Below are 16809 nucleotides of genomic sequence, written 5' to 3'. Positions count from 1 at the left end.
GTTTTTACCTGGCTGGTGAGGGGGATGCCCAGCAGGAAGCCAGCCACAGCCACACCCAAGGTCACGTAGGTCTTTTTCTTTAGGATCCACTCATTCCCCACCTCATCCACAATGGCTGTGACTAGCGTCTCTAGGAGGCAGAACTGTGGGATGCGGCCATCAGAGCAGGGGCCTGACCTCTGCCCCTGCCTCCTCCCTCCGCAAGCCCCTGGCCTCATCCTGCACCTTGTACCTGAGTGCCCAGTCCCAGCAAGATGAGCATGAAGAAGAAAAGCAGGGACCAGAGCGGGGAGATGGGCAGCAATGTGAGGGCCTCAGGGTAAGCCACGAAGGCCAGGCCGGGGCCGTGGTCTGCCACGCGGGACACGTCCACACCAAGATGATTGGCCATGAAGCCCAGGATGGAGAAGATGACAAAGCCAGCATAGACACTGGTGGCACAGTTAGTGATGCTGATGATGATGCTGTCCCTGGTCGGGAGGAAAACAGGGAGAGTTCAGGACATGCATCTGCTTCCCTCTGCCCTGTCTGACTCTGTGCAGACCAAGAGAAGACGTGGAGACACGGAAAGTTCTAGGAACAAAGCTGCCGCCAACTTCTTTTCTGGTCTGCTCTGGGCCTTTTCAAGTGGGCCTGAGGCTGTTGGGTCCTCATAGACCTGGGGCATCCCGGTCCCCACCGTTCTTCTCTCTCCTGCTAAGCTTCTCTCTCTGCTCTCCACTGACTCAGTCCAGACCCAGGTTCCCAGGACCTCAAGGCTGTGAGTGGAATGGAGGGCCCTGGCAGGCCAGGAGGCTGCGCTGGATCTGGGGGCTCTGGGCGAGCGAGGATCAGGCTGCAGAGAGGGCAGGGAACGGGGGGCAGCCCCAGGGCTGGCAGGGAGTCTCACCGGTAACAGTTGTTGTGGAACTTGTTGTAGGAAGCCATGGTGATGAGGCCTCCCCACGCGCAGCCCAGCGAGTAGAAGATCTGGGAGGCGGCGTCCCCCCACACCTGCAGAGAGCGATGGGCCACAGAGGAGCCGTGGTCAGAGGCAGGAGCCTCTGTGCCCCTGCCCGGCCCTTCCGGGTCACCCTCCACATCACACCTTGGCCTCCAGGATCTTGTCCCACTGTGGGGTCAGGTAGTACATGATGCCCGTGAAGGCTCCCTCCAGGGTCACGCCACGGACGAACAGGATGGTCAGCACCACATAGGGAAACGTGGCCGTGAAGTACACCACCTGGGCGCAAGACAGGCTCCACTGGGTTCCTTTGGGGTCTTCCTGCTCTGGAGGCCACCTCCCTGGTCCCCAAACACCACTGGCCCTCTGGTCCCTTGTCCCCTCCGGTGTCCCTTCATCACCACCCCCTATCCCCAACACACACTCACGCGCACACACACACACACATATCCCAGGTCGGGGAGGCAGGATCTTTCTGGGTGGGCACAGACTGTGCGGGGGGAGGGGTACTTACTTTCCCTGAAGACTTGACCCCTCGGATGAGGCAGAGAAAGACGACCACCCAGGAGACACCAAGGCAGCCGAGGAGGGGCATTCGTACCTCCCCAAAGTTCCCGATGTCATCTGACAGCTTCAGCACGTAGCGCCTGGGGAAGGAGATGCTCTGTCATTGCGGGCCAGCCCCCACCGCCCAGCGACAAATTCCCAAAGCCCAGGGCCCAGCGTCCTTTCTCAGGAGGTCCCAGCAGCCCACACCATGAGACAGGAGCCACTCTGGGGCCCCAGACTCAGCTCCACCAACCTAGGCCCCTCTGCCTGCTGCACCCCCCACCAGGGCCAGCCTCCTCAGCCCTTGGGGTGCAGAGGGCTCCCTGTCCCTGCTCAGGCTCACCCCAGGCCCTTGCTTGTGCATTTCTCCCTTCAGGAATGCCCTACCCTCTAGACTGGACACAGCCTATCAGGTGCCACATCTTCCAGGAAGCCTTCTGTGAGCTTTTCACCCACTAGTCTCCTCCATCTCTGATGAACCACGGGAGCCAGCAGAGTGCTGAGTAAAGCTTGGAGGCTCTGGAGCACGCAGGCTTAGCCCCGAAGCCCGCTTCCTCCCCAGTGTGTGCATAGCTCCATCTGGCACCCTCTGCCACGCCAGCTGTGCTCTTTCAGTCACTTATGTGCCAGGCGCTATGCTAGGTGCAGGGTGTATAGACCTGGATCAGGCATTGTCCCAGCCCTCAGGGAAGAGGGCGGGGGAGAGCATGTGGGACTGCTCCAGTGGGAAGGACCAGAGCAGAGCTGAGTCCGGGATGCTGTGGGCCCCGCCAGGAGGGGCGCCTCTACCCCATGCAGAGGGGCATGCTGGAAGGCTTCCCACCAAAGTTGGAGCTTGAGCTAAAGTTCGAAGAATGGGGAGGAGGTGGGAGAAGAGGGGAAGCGCATGCCAGGCCGGGAAAGAGCAGCAGCAAGACGGAGGTATGGCTGGGGGGCCAGAAGCACGGCCAGCCTGGGCACGTAGGCAGCTCAGGGAGGCTGGAAGAGAAGGCAAAGGGAAGAGGGAAGGCTGAGGGACAGGAAGGGACCAGATCGTAAGAAACCATGAAGTCAAGGCTGAGAAGTTTGAATTTTATCCCGAGGGCCATGGGAAGCTTCTGAAGGGTTTTTAGAAGAGCACTCTCAGGGTCTCGCCTCGGCTCAAAACCTTGCCGCAGCTCCCATCTCTCACCACAGAAAATCCAAAGTTCTTACCATGGCTACGTGATCCACTACCTCTGCCTGCCGTCCCTCTGATCTCCTCTCCTCCTCCTCTCCCAGCTGCTTACTGCTCCAGCTGAACTGGGCTCCTTACTGTTCCTTAAACATGGCAGGCATGCCCCCGCCTCAGGGCCTTTGCACATGTTATTCTAGGTCTCGAGTGCTCTTTCCCCAAATATCCATATGTGCACATGGCTGGGAGACCTGTGCAATCCCACGGGGCCCCACGCTTAGAAGGGCCTTGTGCTTGATTTAATGCTCTGCCATTGCCATCTTGATACATTTGAACAAGGGGCCCCATATTTTTATTTTGCACTGGGCCCCACAAATTATGCAGCTGGGCTTGTCACCATAGCTCCCTCCCCCCTCACTTCCTTCAGGTCCGTACTCTGCTCAAAGGGGCCTTCCCTGGCTACCCTACTTAAAATTGCAGCCCTGGCCCCAGCCCGGTCCGCCTTACCCTCTTCTCTGCTCTATTTTCCTCTACAGCGCATGTCTCCTTCTACCACACTGTAAATCTTACCTATTTGTTCCGTTTGTCATCTGTCCTCTCTGAAGGCAGGGGTTTTGTCCATTTTGTTCACTGCTGTATGTCCGGTGCCTGGCACTGGTGCCTGGCACAGGGCAGTGCTCAATAAATATTTGTTGAATGAATGAATGAATGAATGAATGAAGACTGTGGCCAATGGATTGGGAGGTAAAAAGGGGAGAACCTGGAGGGAGACCAGTTTGGTTTGCAGTTGTCCAGGCTAGAAGGGATGAGCAAGAGACAAGCTCTCGAGCCTCAGTTTCCTCATCTGTATAAATGGGCATAATAACGCCAATCTAGGACAACTCGTAGATAAATTTAGGGAAACACAGTCTCCCTCCTTCCCCTCTGACAGCTAGGACTTCTCAGCAGAGCTCAGAGGCTGTCCTCTATCATTCTTAGCTGTTTTCAATTTTTTTCCCCAAATTAGTTCTTAAACCTCATGGCGACATTTTTCATACCTTGTGATGGGAGGTTACTCTGGGCCCTCAGGGGACAATGTTGCCAGGCCTGGTCTTGGGGTTTGTTTGGCCAGCCTGCCTGATGTTAGACTTGCAAGCACCTTGGCCTGCCTCCTCCCAGCCTCCCATCTTCCCCCTAGGCCGCCCTTCACACGGTGACCTGCAGAGGGCGCTGCCCAACGCTCCCCTTTCCCGCCACTACCGCTAGGCCACGGTTTATTCAACAGGCATCGGAGCCAGGCCTGGGCCAGACCCTCTCCAGGTTCTTAGTTGATGGGGGAAAAGCACAAAGACAGGGATGGGAGAAGTTCAGGAGCTGTGGGACCACCAAGGAGAGGCTCCTGGTCCCCTTCAGCAGCGCTTTCCAATCTTTTTCCCTTCATGGCACACAGAAAAAAATATTTTTGGCCCATTGGGATAAACAGACAAGGCTACTCACAGCTGAAGGCCACTGGGCTGGGGGTTCGGGCTGCCCAGGCCCCCCGGACAGGGCGCACCTATACGGGGAACATCGTGTTGGGAAGCCCTGCCCTCCACAATAGCCACAGGGCCCTTCTGCCGCCGGACCCAGTCACTTGACTTCAACTCCAAGCGCCAGCACCCAAAGTAAAGAAACCATTTCTTGTTCAAAAGATTTTTTTTTAACTTTGTCTAATTATGTATGTTACACTAGTCGTGTTTTATATATATGTTTTTTAAACTATTTTTTATTGTGGTAACATTAGTTTATAACATATAAATTTCAGGTGTACATCATTCTATTTCAATTTCTGTGTAGATTACATCATGTTCACCACCCAAAGACTAATTACCATGTATCACCGTACACATGTGCCCTTTCACTCCTTTAAAAATATGGAAGACGTCATGAATTTGTGTGTCATCCCTGTGCAGGGGCCATGCTAATCTCTGGATTGTTCCAGTTTTAGTGTATGTGCTGCTGGAACGAGCATTATATTATTTTTTTATTGCAAGAGTCCAGCAGTACAATACTAGGGATGAAAGAGTTTAGAAGGCTAGCCTGGGAACCAAATAATGAATTCTACCTTTCTTTTTATGGCACCATATTTAGTTTTTGGACCATGTGCTTTCTTTTTCTTTTTCTTTCTTTCTTTTTTTTTTGGTGAGGAAGATTGGCCCTGAGTTAACATCTGTTGCCAATCTTCCTCTTTTTGGCTTGAGGAAGACTGTCCCTGAGTTAACATCCATGCCAATCTTCCTCTATTTTGCACGTGGGATGCTGCCACTAAGTCATGTGTGTGTCCACACCTAGGATCTGAACCCGCGAACCCTGGGCTGCCAAAGCAGAGTGTGCAAACTTAACCACTATGCCACCAGGCTGGCCCCTGGACCATGTCCTTTTGAGATCAAACAATTAACCTAAAAACTTTCGGAACCCAACATATTTCCCCGTTGACTCTTGATGCATAACATCTCTGGAGTTGTTCTGCACTATTTTTTAAATTTCCCCGACCAGATGGTAAACACCTTGAGAACAGGACACCCTCATCTATTTCTTCGAATCTCCAGCAGTGGCCATCCTTGTGCTCACTGAGTGCCAGTCACTGTCCTTAGTGATATATGCTGCACTGTCTCATTTCATCTTTATAACAAGGTAGGTGTCGTAACCACCCCCATCTATTGGAGGAACAGCTGAGACTTAGCGAGCTCTGGTGACCTCAAAGGCCACACAGCTGGTAAGTGGCAGAGCCAGGACTTGAGAGGGAAGTCTCCGTGGCTCCAGAGCTGCCATGAAGACACGGGGAGATGGTGCTGGGATCCGAGTTCGACTGGGTGTTGGGTGCTGTGCTGGGCACTACAGGGGCTGTGGAGGTGAGAGGGGCATGGTCGTGAGCTTAGGGCCTCCTAGCAGGAGTCAGCCCAGCACGCAGAGGACTGTACAAGCAGATTGTGAAGGGGTCGCTGGGAGGGGAGGACTCTGGGCCAGAAGCAGGCGCCAAGAGGCAGACCTGGGCTCAGAGATCTGCCCTCTGAGCTTCTCTTGCTTTAGAGGAGTTGCTTAAATCTTGCTTTTGACTTGCGTTCCTCATTTGTAAAATGGGAATATTTCGTAATACCTGCACGAGCTACCTAACAGGGCTGTTGTGGGGCTCAAATGAGATCATGCAGCTTTCCAAAGGGGCGCTGGAGCGTGTGGCCCAGGAACACCTGCAGAGGATCATCGGCCTCATTCACACCAGGTACCAGGCACAGCGGAGCACACACATCCTGACACAGCATTCCTGCCTAGGTCCTTAACCTCTGAAGGTCAGTCTCTGAATCTGAAAAATAGGGATAATATTAGACGAGATAATATGCCTGGCACATAGTCCGTGCCCAAGAAATGGGACTGCTTGCTCTTCTCACTTTCTTGCTGAGGCCCGCCTGGGCAGGCCTCTCAAGGGTCATTTGCCCAGGCTCTCCAGGAGGGGGCAGCAGGGAGCCATCCTGTGGGAAGCTGTCATGCCTGAGACAGTGGCTAGTTAGGCAGGCCTGGCGCCAGCTCCTGCTGAGCAGTAGAATTCAACTGGCCACCCAGTGGGCCCCCCACCCATGACTAGTTTTCTTTGAGGGCCATGCCCCTCTGAATGCACTGGATGAAATCTCCAGAGCTTTGCCGGGGGTGGCCCCCTGCCCTGGGAATCCTTGGCAGACAGCGGGGGGGGGGGGGGGGGGGGGGGGGGGGCAGGGAGGGCAGGGTGTGCCTCTGGAGCACCCCCCGGGGATACCCAGCTGGGCAGTGATTTTCTTTAGTTCTTCCATCAGCTGTGAGCTCCATGAGGACGGTGTCTTTGTGTGTCTCACTCCCCACTCTGTCTCCCCACAGAGTACAGGGCCTGGTACCTAGTTGGTGCTCAAGAATGACCTGTCCAGTGACCGAATGACTGAATCTGCCCAGAGGGAACTGCCCACCCCTCGCTGGGAGGCAGCAGCTGTGTTGTCTACACTGTGAGCCCCCGCGGGTGGAGACCATGGCTGAGCCATCTTTGAATGTCTATAGCCCAGCACGGAAGCTGGGCCCTGCAGGGTCTGAGCACTGGGACCGGGCTTAGAGGATATCAACCTGCTAAGACTTCAAGCCTCCCTGGGGCCGTGGCCATTTCACCTGTGACTCTCCATCACGTGGTGGAGAAAGCCTCAGTCCCTTAGCCTGGCCTGGGAAGCCCTGTGCCTTCTGATGCCCTTCTCTTTTAATATTCAGAGTCCCACCTGCCCCAACCCTAGCTCTGGTTTGCCACCTCCTCACCTTGGTTCACCTGCTCACCTCTCTCCCAATCCCTTCCTCCTTCTCTCCCTCCTCTAGGAAGCCTTCTTGACCACCTCCTTTCGTCCTCATCCCCTTAGAACTGCCACCACCCGCTTTGTGCCTCCACCACAGGCCTGCACATACTTGCATGGAGGCACCTGCCCCTCATATGATTAGCTGTCTCCCCACCGGACTGCGAACTCCTCAGGGCAGGGGCTCTGGGCTATTCATACCCCATGGGCACACGGGGCCTGGCAGCACAGATGCCATAAATGTTTGTGGAATGAACGAACAAGCCCTACCCACTGGCCCTCAAAGCCCTCTTCCCAGGGGTTCCCCAACAGGACATGGGGCGTTTCCTCCAGGATGTCCTGCCATGCCCTCACACCCATCTAGTTGGGACCAGGTGTTCCAGAACACCAGCAGCAGCTTCCCTTTAGCCAGTCCTGGGATTTTGGTCTCTGTCACCACAGAGCACAGTGGTGCCAGGCTGTCCTAAGCACCGCTTCATGGTGACAGCCCTGGGCTCAGGAAACTTCCATGGCTCCTTTTGTCTTGCAGCGTTAAGTCTAAGATTAATTCTTATAAGTTCTCCAACAAGGCTGGTGCCCTCTCCTAGGCTACCTCAGGGCCCGTGAGTTCCCCACATACCCGTTACTCTCATCAGAACACGTTCCCCTCAGTCTCAGGACCAGCCCCTGCTCATGTGGGACCCAGGGCCTTTGCTCATGCTGTTCTTCTCACCAGGAAGCCATCCCCCTTTCCCTGACTCTCCTCTGCAGAGCTGCCCTGCTGCAGGAGCCCTCCCTCACAGCTACTTTATAAAGACTCCCCAACTCCACATCCAACCTTCCATCGCTCTCGGTGTGTCAGCCTCTTCTCCTGGACCTGCCTGTGGACTCCTTATACTTCTTCATGCATCTCTGCCCCGCTCAGTGCCCAGCACCCTACCCAGTCTGCAGATGGTTGCCTGATGGTGAGAGGGAGGGCTGAGGGTTGGCACAGGTGTCCCCCCCTCAGTCCAGGTCCCATGGGGGCTCACCTCCAGTACTCCTCGCTGGGGCTGGTCCTCTGGAGGCTGTGGTTGAGCAGGTGGGAGAGGTTGCTGGGCAGGGTGGCTGGCCGGGAGCCATTGGTGAGGTTGGAGGCGTCCAGCACGCCGGTGCAGTCGGGCGTGTTCCAGGGGTTATTGCAGTAGGCCCAGGGCAGCACGTGCGTCATGGACGAGAAGAAGTAGTAGAAGGCGATGCAGATGACCACATTGTAGTAGATGCCGATGTACGTAGACACCACCATCATGCCATAGCCCACGCCTGGGGGAGGGGGGTGGGGAGCAGCCTCACACATCTAGCTGAGGAGGCAAGGCTAATTTCAAAGGGCCCAAGGGGCAGGCTTTCATGGAGGGCCACAGAACGGATAGGGCAAGCTGGGGGGCAAAAGGATTTTGTGTATACACGTGGTAGGCGGGGAGGGTGGAGACCAAGTAAACATGAATCCCAGCATGCGTCCATGGCCTTGGCCATTGATGGGGGGTTTGGGGTCAGCTCCAGGCTCCATAGGAGTTGGCAGTGTTTGTACAGATGGGTGAGTTGGCACGGCCCCCAGAGGCCCGTGCGTGTATGTGTACCCCACCCAGCCCTCACCTTTGAACATGGGGCTGATCCTCCAGACCCCCAGGCAGCCCTGACTTGCAAACTGGCCGAAGGAGAGCTCCATGAAGAAGAGAGGGATCCCGCAGAAGATCAGCATGATGAAGTAGGGGAACATGAAGGCGCCTGGCAGGCAGGGAGAGGGCTGGCTCAGGGCGGGCTTGGGAGACCCCACCCTCTTCCTGCTCAGAACCCAACGGCAAAATGTTTGTGCTTGGCTAGGACCCGAGGAGGGTGTGGCACGCATTGAGCAGGGGCCTGGGTCTGAGGCACACTACCCACAGCCTGTCTTTGACCTGGACAGAGGCTCCCAGGAAGTCTGCTCTGGGCAGAACCCAGGCCCCAGAGCCACCACGTTCGGGTGGGATTTGATGGCTTAACGAAGCAATTTCAGAAACAAGTCACTGGGACACTCAGATGTCTCTGAACCATTCAGGGGACTGCTGAAACACAAGGGGCATAAGACAGGGGACCCTGGAGATTACGGTGCTTTTTGCTACCTCTCCTCACCTCAAGAGAGCAGGCTGCCAGGGTCAGGGGTGGCCTGTGCCTCAGGTAAAGGGTGCTTAAGCCAGGGATGGGGGCAAAGGAGATCAGGGCCAGAGGCCAGCCTGTCTGGAGTGGGGTCTGTGCCAGGGAGGCGTTGCCTGGGCTCTGGTGAGTGGGCTCTATCCCAGTGGGTGGCCCCTGCCCTGTGCCCGCTGGGTACCTCCCCCGTTGCGATAGCAGAGGTATGGGAAGCGCCAGACATTGCCCAGGCCCACGGCATAGCCCACGCTCGTCAGTACAAACTCGATCTGGTTGCCCCAGTTGCCCCGTTTGAGGTTCTGGTCCTTCTTGGTGGCCTCGCTGGGCACAGCACCATTCTGTGGGGACAGGAGAGAAGCTACCATCAGCAAGGCATTTGCACTCCCAAGCCTGACCCTCTGGGCCTCCCCCAGTGGGGACACCATGGACCCCCCAAGCCCTCACCTCCCCCTGGGCTTCCCCTCTGCTGGCAAGAGCTGCAGGCAGGCCTGATAGAGGAGGGGAGAAGGCAGGAGCAGTGGCCAGTGGGTGCCAGGTGGGGCCTCCGTCCACAGCCTCCCAGCCCCCTGTGCCCAGGGCACCAGCCCACCTGAGGAGCTGCTGCCAACATCTGAGAGGTGGGACACTGAGAGGGAGCTGGAGTTGAGGGCCCCCAGCCCAGCCCCTCTAAAACCTCCCCTCTCCCCTCTGGGTGAGGATCTGGGAGCAGCTGAGCCTCATACCAAGCAGCCAAGTCGGGTTGGGCACAAAGGGGCCTGTGTCCAGACAGCCCCCCCCACCCGCCGCCACCACATCGCCAGGCTGAGCACGCTGCCCACGGCAGGCGGCTGCGGGGGAGGGGATGCTGGACCCTGGGGCTTCTTCCTGGGGGCACAGGGTGGGCAGGGCTGGGGGGTAGGGGAATGGGGAGCAACTGAGCTGGGCTAGACCTGGGGAGGGCATTCTGGGAGTCAGGATGGGCGGGCCCGGGGAGCCATCTATATTGCTCATGGCTGGGGAGGGGGCCCTGGGCAAGCTGACCTGGGCTGGGTGGTGCTGGCCATGAGTTGAGGAAGGAGACCAGAGTTGTAGGCACCATGCCAGACCTGGAGGACAGACTCTGCCAGGGGACACAGAGAGAGAGACTCCGGAAGAGGGTCTCTGAGCTGAGAGGGGGTGGGCTGCTGAGGACGGGACTGGTCAGCAGGGGCTGATGGGGGCACCAGGGGAAGGGTGCCAGGCCTGCCTGGGGGAGCTGCAGGGCTGGGTGGGTGGCCTGTGGCCCCACCGAGGGCAGTCCCTTTGGAACCCCAACCCCACAGTTGGAACTGGCTCAGCCGGTGCCTTTATAAGTGTGAAGGCGCCCCGCTCAGCCCCTCCCAGGGTGCGCAGGAGATCAAGCCACCCTGAGCCAGAGCCTGAGGGGTCAGAGGGGTCTCACTAAGAGTCATAGGGACCTGGAGAGTCACCAACAGAGAAGCACAGGCAGAGTCCTTGAGTGACAGACACAGCCTCCCAAAGATGGGCTGTTCTCCCGAGAGAAACGGACAGGAGTCCCTGGAGGACACCCAGAATCAGAGGCAGAGCAGGATGGCCTCTGAGGGATGTCGCTGCAGTGACATTGACCCTCAGCTTGAAAGAGACATAGTCAAGGACAACAGTCATGCTGGCCAGTAAACAAAGAACCCTGGCGCTTTGAAATGCTGTCGGAGCCGACACTGACCGGCAGCGCAGAGGGCAGGAAGGGCCTCAGCGGGACCGCGCCTGCCAGAAAGGCCCATTCTGCACGCAGACACAGTGGGCCCCAGTGCCCAGTGGAGGCCCTAGTGGTGCGCCCCATGCCCCAGCGGCGGGCACATTTTGGCTCTCTGGGCTCACACGCTGTGGGGCACTACAGCAGACACCCTGGTGGAGTGACCATCTTGCACACTGAATCCAGCACTGCCCCCAGGGGGACGCATTGACCCTCACACCCTCCTGGGAGGTTTGGGGACACAGCACCAGGAACCGTGGAGACCCCTTCAAGGAGCACCCAAAGCAAACTGGCCCTGGGAGCGCCTGCGTACATTCATTCGTTCATTCATTCATTCACACAACCACAGAGATTGACTTAACATCCACTGTGTTCCAGGCCCTCCCTGGGCACTGGGAATTCAGCAGTGAACAAAACAGCCACCCCTACCCACTCAGAGCTGGAAGTCTGGTGGGGGAGCAAGCCATCAATGAAATAAATAAACATATAATTTTTATATGCAACTTCAAAGTGACCACAAAGGGGAATTTCTCAAGTCAAAAGAGTATGGTAGGAGGACAGGGGGTGGCGGTGGGGGCAGGGTGAGGTCAGGGAAGGCCTCCCTGATCAAGGGGCTTGAAGGCCGGCTTGGCTCTGGGAGAGGGTGGCTCACAGCCCGAGTGTGCCCTTGGTGACAGGCCACTACAGAACCCGGCCTCAGCCTGTCACCACCTCGTCTGGCCTTCTTCGGGACAGGCCTAGCGATCCCGCAGGGTCAGGAGGGCATTTATTTTAGTGTGAGTCCTGCTTGGCGTGGTTTATCCTTTCTCAAACAAACCCCAGCCAAATAGGGCTCCTATATGTTGACCCTACAATGACAGTTCTATTCTGTACAAGGCTTGTTTACTTAGGGGCACAATGGGAGATTGTGGCAGCTGCAGGGTATGTGGGTGGGGTCAGAGCAGCGGTTACAGCTGTAAAAGGGACAACTGAGGGTCCGGGATGGCCTCATGGGCAGGGCAAGGGCAAGGGCAAGGCTCCTTGCAGACACTGAGGTCCCCAAGGCTTGAAGTTTGAGTCCTCTCCCCTGGCCCCAGGCCCCCAACCAAGTCAGCAGGACCAGACTCCGAGGTCTGTTCCTTCTCTGGCATGGAGGGGGACAGGGAGGGTGGCGATGCCCCCAGCCACGTGCCCCAGGCAGCCGCTTGACTGAGCCCTCAAGAGCCAGCCGCCGCTCTGTTAATGAGCGGCACACACTGAGCCTGGGCTCACTTTTTCAGCGGTGCTGGCTGCAACACCGGAGGCCAGAGTCCCCAGGACAGGGGCCTGGAACTGAAAGTTGGGGATTGGACTCGGGCAGGAAGTTACTGACAACGCTAAGGGTCTGCTGTGCAGAAGGAGCTGGAAGTCAGTGAAATGGCGCTCTGCAAGGTGTGCGGGAAGCTTCCAGGTGAAGCAGCATCCATCTTCAGCTCCCCAGCCCTGAAGCTCAGCACTGTGGTGCCCTGACTGCGGGGCTGTGGGTGGGATGCTGCCGTGGAAGCCTCGCTTATGGTTGGCCTCTGACTTCAATTCCAACATGAGCCACATTCAGGAGGCTTGGCTAGTGAGCGCTCAGTTCTCAGTGGAAGACAGAGCAAGCCTACCTTTCTCCAGGACACTGCAGGGAAGCATCTCCAAAATGCTCTGTGGGAGGAGAGGGGGCTCCGCTTCCCTTCCTTCCCCAGCCCTCCTCTGGGGACACCCCTCCACTCCCTTCTTGGGCAGCCAGGCGCAGGGCTGAGGAACATTTGTGAGTGACGTGTAGTTTTTTGAGACTTGCATATTCTTCCCTACTCTAAGCCTCTCATTTTCCTGGTCTGCTGAGTGGACAGCTGTGTCACTGATATTAACTGCCCCCGCAGTGGTCGTTAGCTCTGAGGTGCCCACGAAAGAAGCCCTTTGTGCTCACGGTTTGACCCAGACTGGTGGCCCGTCTGCCTAACTGCCGACTGGCCCGGCTCCAGGCTTCTGCCCATCACCCATCTCCAACTGTCTGCCCCTCGCTGCTCTCCCTCCCTTGCTCATACCTCGGTGGTGAATTAAGCCATAGTGACCTGGTGCCCCTCTGGGTTGGCCCCTCCTCCCCAGCTCCCTGGATAGCCCCCATCCTTACCACATGGGCCTGGTGGGTGGTTTCCAGAATGGGGACTGCCCCACCCTGTGCCCAAGCTCCCAAAGGCCAGGCAGAATGCAGCTTTGGAGTTCTCCTTCCACCAGTGAGTGGGGTGAGCTGGCTGGTCATCCTCCATAACGCCCGCCACACATAGGCACACACACACACATAAGTCCTCAGACGCCTCTTACCCGCAGAAGCAGCCTTGAGGCAGCAGTGTCCATCCCTGCACAAGGACCTATGACCTGTCTTGGGTTAAGAACCCTCAACTCCCATCCCTGCTTAGCTGAGCCACACTGAGGCATCACTTACATAAGTCCTTTACAGAGCCCTCTGCCCAGCTTATTCACTGCTCTGGATGAGCTTCTGGAATTAAGGCTATTCAGCTCTGAGGGCAGAATCTGGATCTCCCATTGTGCCCTGGGCTTGGCAGGGCAGGACATGGCACCGGGGGTTAGGACCCTGGTGTTCTAGAGTCTGCTCCCCCAAGCGGACAAGTCACTTCTGGGCATCTCTGCATCCTCATATATGACATCAGGGGGCAGACTCGATCACCTCAGCAGAACTAACAGACAGATGGACCAGACAACCTCCACGGCTCTAGCAGATGAACAGACTAGACAACCTCAGCGGATCTGCTAATATTCGGCAGGTCTTCCTTGCCCGGATTTTGCTATTCCTGACTCTCTCCTGTATTTGCCATTAGTTCCCACTAGCTTTCCAGACTACTTAAAAAAAATGTTATTATTGCTTTCTTTCTGATTATAAAAGCATTATAAGCTTATCACAAAAAAATTTCAAACTACAGCAAAGTGTAAAGAAACGACAAGGCCCGCTCCCAGAGGGAACCCCACCACCATAGGAGGGCCCTCTTCTTGCTTCATACATGAACTCAGAGAAAGCCCAGATTTCTACCCTGCTCTGGCTCCTGACTCCCGCCCTCCCGGATCAGTGTCCACTGGATATTTTTGTGAATTGTGAGCTCCCTCCTCCTGCTCTCGCTGGACACTGAGGAATCCTGGAGCTGCCCTGGTGGGCGGGCCCCGCTGGGATCCAGCAGGCTTCTTGTTTGGGACTGTGCAGCCCCAGGGTTTGCTCATGGGATGAAGTCTCATCCAAGACAAACTTTATGGAGGAGAACGGGCAAGACCCCACATCCCAGACTGACCTTGAGCCAAATCCAGATCACTGGCGACTTTCTCGGAGCCCCAGTGGGGAATTCAGACAGAACAGCCATTACAGTAAATTGTGGCTGCCTCAGAAGACCCCACGATCTCCTCACACCCCTCGGTTCTTGTTCCCCCAAGTTCTCTCCCATCAGTCCAGGAGCCAGGCTGGCCCTGAGGTAGCACCTGCCCTGCAATGACAGAGCCTTCTGTTCTTCACCTGGCCTCCCTTATCCAGACACGGGAAAGAATCAGGGACCAGCGCGAGAGAAGCAGGACCATGGGAAAATCTGCCCCAAGCCAGAGCAGTACACAGGGGCTATTTGTGCTTCCTGCATCAAGGAAAACCTCAGAGGAACCTCTGGACACCTCTCAGGAGTCCAGGCCCTCACACAGCAGGTGAGAAAGGCAAGGACATGCCCTGTGCTATTTCCTTGCAGAGCCCTGATCGGCAGAGAGTGGCCACCAATATTGTGGACAGCAGACAGAAGACGCACCCCTGAGGCATGCCAGGCTCTGCTCCGGGCCCTGGGGAGCAATGATGGGGAACACTGGGTGGACACCGCTTCTGCCCTGGAGAAGGCCAGCAGTTGTGCCCTGTGCTGTGGCAGCTGTGGGCAGTCTCTACCCAAGTCGTCTGGCAGCAGGCTGGCACTCTGGGAAGTGGCTTTGGTTTTTGACCCTGGCAGTCCTGAGGTTTGAGGGCAGCCCTGCATAATGCTTCTCCCCAAACCAACCCATGTCTCCCCAGAGGACATTCCTTCTCTTGCCTTCGGAAGGTCAAGTCAGGATGCCCTACAGGGGAGGAGGGTGGCTTTCCTGGTCCCCTCACCCTGGCTGCCATCAGCCCCACTGTGCCTGACATCCTTACCCATCCCCACCTTCCAGGGACGAGGGCACACGGGCATCCACCCCACCCGGGCACTTGCCCTGGACACTGGCGAATGTTCCGTGGGGTCTTTCTCCTCCCAGCTGAGACTCTATGCCATCCTCTTCCCCCACCCTCACCACTGAGTCCATGTACCATGTCCCCCTGCCCCCTCACCCACTCTTCCCATAGGAGTAACTGCAGTGGCACAGACAATGGGGCTGTATTGATTAGTACAATTCCTGGGCACCTCCGGCCCGTCTCCCCGGGAGCTAGGACAATGCAGCTTTGATACACAGAGCAGATTCTCAGCAGGTCCTTGGGCTGGGGGAGCTCCCACACCCCCACTCTCCTCCCCCACGCCCCCACCACACAGCTAACTCTTCCTGCACTCCTTTGCACAGTTGCAACTTTCTGGGTCACTTTTGCTGGTGTCTGTCTCGCTCACTGGCTGTGCCTACCCCTCCCTGGCACAGACCACTCAGCCCCTCTCCCTACCCCCAGCCCAGCCTCCCAGCCTGCCTGGCACCAGGGAGGGAGCTTGGCCTTCTGGAAGGTGACTGACCTGTTCTGGGGAGGAGGGGGCCACAGGTCCATGAGCCGCAGCCATCCCGGGGTGAGCACTCGGAGCAGAGCGCGCGTGTCTCTGCCGCTCATTCACACCTCTGCCAGCTCCAGGCGACACTGACGCATCCCCTGCCTCTCCCACTGCCGGCTGGGCAGCGTCAATTACTTTCACCTCATCTCCTCCCGAAGCTCTGCCTACCCCTCCCCTGGCCCTCCCCCTCCGGCCAGTCCCCATGCAGCCCAGCGCGGGTGCTCCAGAGCTAGAGCGAGGCGTGGGGTTTGTTGTGTTTTTCCCTTGTTCCCAGCAAGTTATTGGAACAAAAAACACACACACACTCACAACTACAGAGTGAGGCAGAGCGAGCACGGGAGAGAGTGAGACGGCGGCTCCCCTCCCAGAGCTGGGTGTCGGGGCCCAGATGCTTCTGACCTCCTAGGCCTGGCTCTCGGTGGGCTCCTGGTAGGGTAGTTGGGTGCCATTGTGCTCTAGAGATGATGAAGGGGCAGGAAGAGGGCAGGGCGCAGCCCACAGGGCACTACCAAAGCATCTCAGACTTCTTAGGGTGTTGTAGTTGGTGGATGATGGGCCCTGAAGCTGTCTCTGCACCGGAGCTGGGAACCCCTAACCAGCCAAGATGATGGGGTGTCCTCATAGGAGAACGCGACTGACTGTGCAAGAAAGCTCTGGCCTAGTGAACTGTGCTGTCACCTGTCTGAAGAAAGACGGCATTAGCCAAGAGGTGGTCACCACAGAGTCCAGTCAAAGGGGAGATGCAGAATAAGGACCCTTGGGGATTTGTACCGTGCTGCTCAGAACCTGAGGTGTTCACTCTGGGAGTGTGAGCTGCGTGGCCCGGGTACGGTCCAGTGTGTGTCACCATGACTGGGGTGGGCTGTCACTCAGACCCATCCAATCCCTCTCCTCTGAGGCCACACTCACTGGTCAGCCTCCAGCTGATGCTGAGACACCACAAACCAGTGGCCAGGAAGGTGGGCATGAGTGTTCTGGTCCTGGGAAGGGTGGTTCTCTTTGGAAATTGACAGGTCAGCAGAGTGCCTGGTACATCATAGGATCTTGTAGACATCCATCAAATAAATAGAAGCACGCATGGATTCTGATGTAAATGACGGCTTTCCTATCAGTTTGGTAAGCATGGTAACCCTAAAGGGAACATGGCGAGATGACATTTTTTTTAAAAAGGGCACAGTTCTTACAATCAGACAGGCCTGGGTTCA

General features: G+C 57.0%; 1 protein-coding gene and 1 non-coding gene across 6 annotated transcripts in view; both read right to left on the bottom strand.

Moving 5' to 3' along the window:
• The window catches only part of SLC6A9 (solute carrier family 6 member 9), a 31244-nt gene that overhangs the window by 4621 nt on the left and 9814 nt on the right, over nucleotides 1–16809 (bottom strand). For 3 of the 5 annotated variants that reach the window (XM_046660716.1, XM_046660717.1, XM_046660718.1), the window contains exons 3-10: nucleotides 9288–9444; nucleotides 8573–8704; nucleotides 7972–8242; nucleotides 1458–1590; nucleotides 1088–1222; nucleotides 890–993; nucleotides 233–470; nucleotides 9–143 (exon numbers count right to left, since the gene is read on the bottom strand). In XM_046660716.1, coding sequence (XP_046516672.1) covers nucleotides 9–143; nucleotides 233–470; nucleotides 890–993; nucleotides 1088–1222; nucleotides 1458–1590; nucleotides 7972–8242; nucleotides 8573–8704; nucleotides 9288–9444 — 1305 coding nt within the window. Of the gene's footprint in view, nucleotides 1–8; nucleotides 144–232; nucleotides 471–889; nucleotides 994–1087; nucleotides 1223–1457; nucleotides 1591–7971; nucleotides 8243–8572; nucleotides 8705–9088; nucleotides 9265–9287; nucleotides 9445–16809 lie in introns of those variants that run through there. The other 2 variants (XM_046660719.1, XM_046660720.1) reach the window with 2 other exon arrangements.
• LOC124240513 (U6 spliceosomal RNA) lies at nucleotides 4532–4635 on the bottom strand. The gene has a single exon (XR_006888904.1). It is a non-coding gene; the product is annotated as a U6 spliceosomal RNA (small nuclear RNA).

This window comes from Equus quagga, chromosome 5, assembly GCF_021613505.1.
Source record: "Equus quagga isolate Etosha38 chromosome 5, UCLA_HA_Equagga_1.0, whole genome shotgun sequence".
Lineage (NCBI taxonomy): Eukaryota > Metazoa > Chordata > Mammalia > Perissodactyla > Equidae > Equus > Equus quagga.
Note: the sequence above shows the minus strand (reverse complement) of the source record. Positions and strands in the feature narration are given on the sequence as shown.